This window comes from Gallinula chloropus (genome assembly GCF_964237585.1).
Source record: "Gallinula chloropus genome assembly, chromosome: 13".
NCBI classification, from domain to species: domain Eukaryota; kingdom Metazoa; phylum Chordata; class Aves; order Gruiformes; family Rallidae; genus Gallinula; species Gallinula chloropus.
Window position 1 is genome coordinate 21,182,751 of NC_140098.1, and position 8,031 is coordinate 21,190,781.

An 8,031-nucleotide genomic window follows, 5' to 3' on the forward strand; every position below is an offset into this window, starting at 1 on the left:
TCTTCATATGCTCGAGGCTCAAATTTTAAGCAGGATCCATAATCCATGTAAAAAAATAACATTTTAACAGCCCCCACACACACTGATGGGGAGACCAAGCCCTACAGTAGCCTGTCAAGCACCATAGAGCCTGCTGCTCCTCACACAAACAAAATAAAAACCAAAGAGCACCTTTGCCTGGACACCTCTGCTGCTGCTAAGAGGTCATTTTTAACTCAGCCTTCACAAGGCAGCTACCTGTTCCTGAGGCACTTATCCCAACAGGCTTACACACTGCCCAGAGTTCTGGCTCTTACAAAGCCTGGAAGATGTAACACAGACAGGTCAAAACCCCACAGAGGAGGGGTAACATCACACAAGTGGGTCCCACATTGTCTGGCCTCATGGAACAGGACCACACAGCATCCACATCACCTCTCATCACGAAGCCTGCCGGTTCTCACCCGGGCAGTAGGCAATGAAATTTGCTCAGGGAGAGCTGTGACACAGGAGAAACTGTTTCTCCACTTCCATCACTCTCCACCCCAAGTCCCCCGTGCCTGAGACTGGGTTTCTTTAGGACAGACCAGTACCATGCACATGGGATCGATAGCTCAGAACATCCTCCCAACACTAACAATGTCACACCAAGGTTTTACACCAACATTACCTTCACACTCACAAGGTTTTCAACACCTTCTACCTGCCTGTGAAATGAGGTCTAGCAGCAGCAACTTGCTCAATTCTAGAATGATTTTAAAGTGAAGCATCACCAGTCAGTTGCTGCTGCTTAGCTTGCACAATCAAGTGGAGCTGTCTCTTCACGATGGCTGTGTTTAAATCCCATAAGAACTCCAGCAGCTTGCCCTGGAGGAGAACCTCCATAGGCACAAACTGCAACACCTGCTGGGGAGAGTCTGTGTCTAGCAGTGAGCTCATTAGTTTGTTGAGATGCTGCAGATACTCGACAACAGGATTCGGGAGGCCTCGGTAACCGACGCACAGCAAAGCGGCGCTGGTCCTTAGAGGCTGGTGGGAGGTGGGACAACAGAAGGTGATGCAACTGAAGCAGCAGTGCAGGACAAAGACCAGCCCGGCTGTGAAGCGTGTAAAACAAGAGAGAATAGGCAAAATCAATGCATCCCCCACTGCAAGCTGGCTCAGAGAATGCAGAATGCACTCCAAAAGCTGCTGCTGGTACTTCGGTTCTCCATCATAAAGCAAAGAGAAGCTGAAAGTCAGCAGCTTGGCTGAGTCCAGAAACTTTATTTCCATGCTGGGTGGGCTTTCAGTATCACAGATGGACGGGAAGTCCACCACAAGGCACCTGAATTGGTCGCTACACCTTTCACTGAGAACTTCCTGACGACACCTGGAAAGATCAGACACCTCTGCCAGTATCAGCTCCCCTGGAAGAACTTCACACGAGTGACAAGTCTGCAGCACGCATCTGCCTCTCAGCGTCTCCCCCACCAACTCCTTCATCGCTTCGTTAAGATTTTCCAAGACTTGACCATCACAAAAGGGAGAACATTTTACTACTGGCAGCCTTTTTCCTTCCAAAACATACCACAAGCTACACTCGAGGTTAGAAGACGATCCTTCCAAGACACACATTTTACCAGCGTTATTTAAACTGTGTTCCTCAGCCCAGTGATTAAAATAGCCCTTTGCCACTTTATCATCCCACGTGAGGGTTTCCAGCATCTTCCTTTCATTGTATGTACTAAAATACTTGTTTCTTTGCCCAAACCACTTGGCGTTCATGCTGCAACCAGTCTGAGATTTCTTGACAAGCCAGTTGTTTCTGGCAATGGATTTCACATGAAACCTTTGCATGAAGAACTCTACTGCACAGTCCCTTAACTTGTTCAGCTTCGTCTGCTCAGCTTCTTCCATGTGCTCAAAGAGATGGATGTTCTCAGAGATGGTCTCTACCTGGCGCTTGTGGAAGAAGATGCAACACTCCTCGTGGGTTTTAAGAAAAGATTCTGGTAGCACATGCTGGGGAAAGAGGGCTTTGTTGAGCATTTCTGATCCAAAGTTCTGCATCATCTTTGAAAGCAGCAGATGAATGCTTTCTCTGCCCATGTAACGAAGACAAATCACATAGGCTTCTGAGTTTCCAGCTTTGCTTGTGGCTGGCTTAAAGACATGGACCTCCTCAAAAGAGCAGTTTAGCAGAAAGAGCAGGTTGATAGAACAGTGTTCAAAGAGCGTGAACATCTTCAAAACAAAGGATCCTCCAGCACCCAGGATCATTAAAGCAGTGACCGTTTCACAGTAATGAAGGGGGGAGACAAGAGCCTCCTGCTCGCCTGGATTCCCCTGGCAATCAAAGCTGCCATCAGCAGTTACCAAGTGAACTGTGGTCATATTACTTACAAAGTTCTGAAGTCCTGTCAGATGTTTCAGTGTCATCACATCACCAGTGTCATCTGGGCCAAAGTACCACCAAGGCAACGTATTTGCTATAAGTCGGTCATCCATGATCATCATAAGGGTGTCGCTCGCTTCGTGATACGGGTTGAGAGTATTAGCCACCCAATTCCAGTCACAAGGGACCTGGTGGGATTTCAAGTAGTGATTGAGGCTGGCAATAAAAGCTCCAGGTGCTTCACAGAGGTGGACAGAATTCAGCTCTCCCTCCTGGAGAGCTTCTTCAGGGAGAAGAGGAAAACTGCACAGGATCTCGTGAAACTTGCACCACGCCTGGGTACACAGCTCAGCATTCACTGATTTCTTCACATGAGGAATTATTTTCCCTGCTTTATTGGTGAATGAGGTGTGCTGATGCCATTCCTCCAGGTTCTTATCACTCAGTTGATTCTTCACTTCATTCATCGAGTCCTTCAGAGCCAAGAGTGAGTTGAATTCCTTGTGATCGCATGTGAAAGCATCGCTGGGGTCGGGAAGCTGCCATTCATTACTTACTGGCTTAGTGTAAGTGAACTTCTTTGCAAAGAGCTTCTCAATCTCAGAAAGAATTTCAGGACTGAACTTTTCAAGGTTTGTAGTCTGGTCAACGTAAGGCTTCTTACATTTGTTCATTCTTGGATTGATTCACAACCTGGAAGACAAGCAGGGGAGAAAAAACATCATCTCTTCCATTATATATGAACAGGCAACGCTTTTTTGTCCTCCTTTTTTTAAAATTTCCCCTGCTTAATCTGTATTCCAGAGCAAGAGAAACGCTTCACAGAACCACATGCTGATGAGGGCTACCCCGAACAAGGTTATCTGGAAATCAGGAGGTTCACCCTTTGTGCTGTTTACATAGCAAGTGAAGGCTGCTGCTTTGGCTCTTCACTGACCTCGCTATATAGGACTGAACACTTAGATTTAAGTATCTCTTGGTCACAGAGGAGAACGTGCCACACGCTGTACAAATGAACCAGAAATTTTATCATCCTATTACAGCGATATTTACCCATCTCCCTGAAAGCACAGAAAGTGCCACAAGCAAAGGCAGCTTCGAGGGCACACAGATGTTACTCCTATTCCCTCCTACCTCACAACAGCAAACCCTCACACGTCTTCCACTGAGCCAGTGTGTGGCTCGGAAAAGCATCCACACCAAGCAGAGCCCCTCTCCTGTGCTCAGCACTACCACTCTTTGCCCAGCCACTCCAAATCCTTACACCTCTCAAGCAACAGTGATAAATCCAAAGTGAGAAGAGACATTCTTGCATCTGTGGTCAATGCTAACTCATGCTTGATGTTAAAGAAAGTAGTGCAAAGCACTGTGCTCTGAGCAGATAAAGGCAGGCTGACACGAGCATGCACCACATAAAGCTAACCAGTCTGCTGCCATCTGCTCCAGCGCACAGCACAAAGCAGACGAGGCAGAAGTTAGGTTTGCTAACCAGGAATCAGCAAGCCAGTAATTCATTCAAAACCACTCTGCTCATTTAAGCAAAATACTTTAATCAAAGTTACAGCAAGAGACAGGATGTCCCCAGGGGTATCATTTTAATCACCCCCCCAAGCCATCCCATTCCCACAAGTGCAAAACACAATGATCGTAAGTGTTATAAAACAGTTTATGAGATCAATATCAGGTTAAGATTGAAAGGGTTGGAAAGACTTTGGAAGCAAACAAGCCAAAGAATGGCTAACCTAAACACTTCATGTCTCCCCTTGAAGCTGCACAGCATCCCAGGCCACCACTCCACAGCCGGCTCCTCTCACTGCCATCAGCCCCCATGAAGAGAAGCATGCAGTTAATTAAAATCATGCATGACTGACATGCCCTCTTTTCCTTAATTCAACTGCCTTCAGTAAGCATATTTTGCTTCACTTTCCTTTCTGCAGATAGATTTTTAGCTACACTCTAGCCAAGTCTCACTACAGGAGCTGAGGAGAAGGGAAACACAGGAGAGTACCGTGCCCCAAAACACTTGTACTTCATTTATAAACACCAGCCATGAGCACGGCCTTCTAATTACACCTCACGCCAGCCAAGCTCCGAAACAAGCCGTCCTCCAAAGGGTGACAGGGAAACAAGCAGACATTCACTTGCTTTTCCTGTAATTATTTCATGCCCCCGTCAGCCCGGACTCCATCCACGCCTTCAGGGCTCCGGGCTCCTCCCCACACGTCCCAAAACCGGGGGAAGGCCCGGGCCCCGCACACCCGCTCCCTCTCGGACCGGGCCGACCCAGCAGCCAGCCCCGGCACATGCCGGGGGCTCGCAGGGCCGCGGCGCCTGGGGGAAAGCCTCTCCCCCCACCCGCCGCCACAGCGCGGCCCGGCAGCCTCCCTCCGCCCCGGCCCCTCGTAGAGCCGCGCCCGGACGAAGCGCGTCCCCACGCCGCACGCTCTCTACGCGAGGCCGCGGTTGCCGCGCGGCCTACTGGAGCCCCCGCTCTTACCCGGCGGAGTGCGGCGGCAAGCAAAGCAGACCCGGCACCTTCGCTCCGCGGCCCGGCCCCGCAGCCTCGCCCCGGCCGCTCCCCGCCGCCCTGTCCCCTCCTCAGCAGGGCGGTGCAGCCACCTTCTTCCGGGCCGGGGCCGGAGCCGGCGGGGGGTGGGGGCGGAGGCTTCTATCTATTTAACCCAACGTGGGAGCAGAATTAAACCGGGGGAGGTGTGGAGCGTGCCCCATGGCAGCTCTCAGCACGCAGCGGTACTTACAGGTGGTTCAAGGAAAAGCCAGGAGGGAAGCTGTGCTTGCAGCCTGCTAGCGAGCCCATGGGGATGAAGGTCAGGGGTGCAGCACCCCACATCTCTCTGGTTGGAGACTTGGGACACCTACCACGCCAGAGCAAAGTACTGTCACCTCCCAGCCACACATGCACACCCCGAGGCCAGCCTCCATCTCCAGATTCAGCTGTGATGCTCCTTGAGAGCATGCTTTAGTCTCTGTAACCTGCAAGCAGATACTCCTTACACATAACAACCTGCTTTGGTGCCCTTTCTAAACCCCCAGGAGACTGGTTACACACAGCCTGGGTTAGCAAGAGGCAAAAGCCTTGAAATATTAACAGACCAGTAACAAGCAGAACAGAGCATGCACTTGCAGCATCCCTGGAAACACACATACACTCTCTGGACAGTGAAACAGCATCTAGCCTGCAAGCAGAGGGAGGAAAGTCAAAACAGATTAATTGCTACAGCAGACAGAGGGTCCATACTGCATTTAAACAACAGAGGTTTCTTTATACGCAGGTCAAGGAACAAAACACTTGCCAGCACATTTGGGAACAAACAGCCAACGCTGTAGCATGAGTTGGCAGAAATCCTTTTGCTTTAATGCCAGGTTTTCTACTATTAACTTTTGTGCACTTGCATATTTCTCCTTGATGGAGCACAAACCAGCTTTAAGCCAGAATTAGTTTTAGCACATAAGTTCAGCACTACGAGTACAAAGGATTCCAGAACTAATGTAGCTAAGTTTTGCTAGGAGTGAGATAATTGATAAAAAAACCCCTTAGTGCATCAATATTAAGGATGTAATGACAAAGCATAGTTAAATTACCTTTTCTCCTGCTGTAGCTCTGCTAAAGAACGTAATGCATTAGAGCTTGAGCTAAACACATACATCTATAAACAGACTTCCTCGTCCCTTCTTAAGCTATTCAGTTGGGTCTTTTTAAAGTTATAGGATCCAAAATAGAACTTGAAGCATAAATCTTTCACTCACTCAAAAAAAAAATCAATAAAGCAACAGAAAAACAAAATTTTAAAGCTAAAAGTACCACATTCACCTCAGGCAAACAGCATAACAGCAAGATAATTATTGGCTGCTTCCTCAAAAAGAGATCTCACCTAACAAGGAGGTGACTAAGGCTGGATGGAAGGTTTATATGCATGTCTGCAATGCCTCCCCACCCCTTGATTGGTCTGTTTGAAAATAACTTTCCAATCAATCAACCTCTTAGGCTACTTAAAGGGGTGGGTGGGTGCAAATCAGTTAGAGTGGGTGAGTAGGTAGTGGGTTGAGGGTTTTGTGGGGTCTTTAGTGCTTTTTGGTTGGTTTCTGTTTATACAGAAATGTAGTAATAGCATTATTAAAGTCTTATCTCATCTTTAGCTTGGAGTAGTTTCAGTGGGGTGGGAGTGTCAGGCATGTTATAATCCAAGGCATTTCCTTCTTGTGTTTGTTGTAAAAATCCAGAGAGCTGTATTGTAATCCTGCCTCTTTCTCTGATAGCTTCAGTGATGCTAGGATGTTTTAGTTACTTTCCTTTTGTTACTCCTGTGTGCTCAGATGCCCACTATGAGGCTTGTATCTGCTGAGTAAGTAGGTACTTACTGAGTAAGTAGGCAGTAAATTATTTAGGTAACTGAGTTTGATTCTTCTTAATTTTATCCTAAATACTTAAATCACTTTTTCATGTATTCTTGGGTTCTTATGTGTTTGGGTAAGTAAGGCACTGAACTTTCAGTTATATCTTTCTAGGTTCTTACTACAGCTTTTAATATCTTTGTCTTGCAATATTCTGGACTACTGAAGACTAGGCTTCCCTAAAATACACAGGAGAACAATTCCATACTGAGTGTGCAACATTGCCAGGCTCCTAGTTGAGATAAATACCAGTGAATTCTGTTTTCCCTGAAGTTAATTCAGTTTGTGAGCTTCAGTTTCTTCCTATGTTTCCTTAAACGTTTTCAACTTAAAGCAGAAGCCTGAGTAGATACTTGCATCCTGTGCTAAATGATCTCTATTCTACCCATGTGAGGAACTGAGGATGGGAACACAGCACTTTCTTTGGGGATTAGCTGCACTTTTGTGGAACTAATCTTTTGATGGCTAATTCCTCTCCCTTTTCCTATCAGATCATAAGATGTGCCCACAGCTGTAGTGGTGAAAGCCTGAACTGAAATATCTCTCTCTAAAGGGATGTAGTGCAGTTAGACTTTGGGCATTAGACATCTCATTAAGAACAGAATAGTCTTGTTTATGCCTCTGATATTTTTGCCTGTAATGACAACAATGAGATGTGTGTATCTTATAGTCAGGCTGTGTGATGGAGCTGAGGAGTATTGCTGGGGGGGTTGGGAGCTCTTTTGATGTTATGATATATACAGGAAGGCACCTGGGGGGAAATGTGCTGAGCCCTGTGAGAAGAAACTCCATGGACCCTGCTGGTGCTTCTTACCCTGCTTATAAAGACCAGCCCCCCTCAAAAAGGTGTAGGTTTGGATCAAGGCTCACCATATTTTTAGCTATTACTGTGCAGGATGCAAGGCACTTCTGAGTTGGGAGCATTTGCCTTCTAAAGAGAGGCAGGTAACAGCCTTTTCTTCTTTTGTAAGCTTTCCTGAAACTGTAGAGCAAAGACCAATGGTCAAGTAAAGGTCTAAAGGGACCTACCTAAGCATTTATTTCTGGGATTGGCAAGAGCTTATCAGTTGCACAAACCCCACCTAGCCTCAGCCTTCTTGAGATCTCGAGGGTTTTGCTGCATGTTTACCTGTAGGTCTGGCTACACCTGTGTGTGTTTTAAAGCTTCCTGGGGGTAGCTCTAGAGAAATACTTTGGATTAAAACTGCAAAGCCTCCATGGGACTTCTGGAGGGCTTGGCTGTGACTTCCTACCACTGCCTC

At 47.2% G+C, this 8,031-nt stretch overlaps 1 protein-coding gene across 1 annotated transcript; it reads right to left on the bottom strand.

Moving 5' to 3' along the window:
- Positions 1-735: 735 nt before the first annotated feature.
- On the bottom strand, positions 736-3,030 carry CMTR2 (cap methyltransferase 2; the record flags this gene model as incomplete). The annotated part of the gene is made up of 1 exon (XM_084269980.1): positions 736-3,030. One exon carries the CDS (start codon positions 3,028-3,030, stop codon positions 736-738), a length of 2,295 nt encoding a protein of 764 aa, XP_084126106.1.
- Between the last annotated feature and the right edge of the window lie 5,001 nt (positions 3,031-8,031).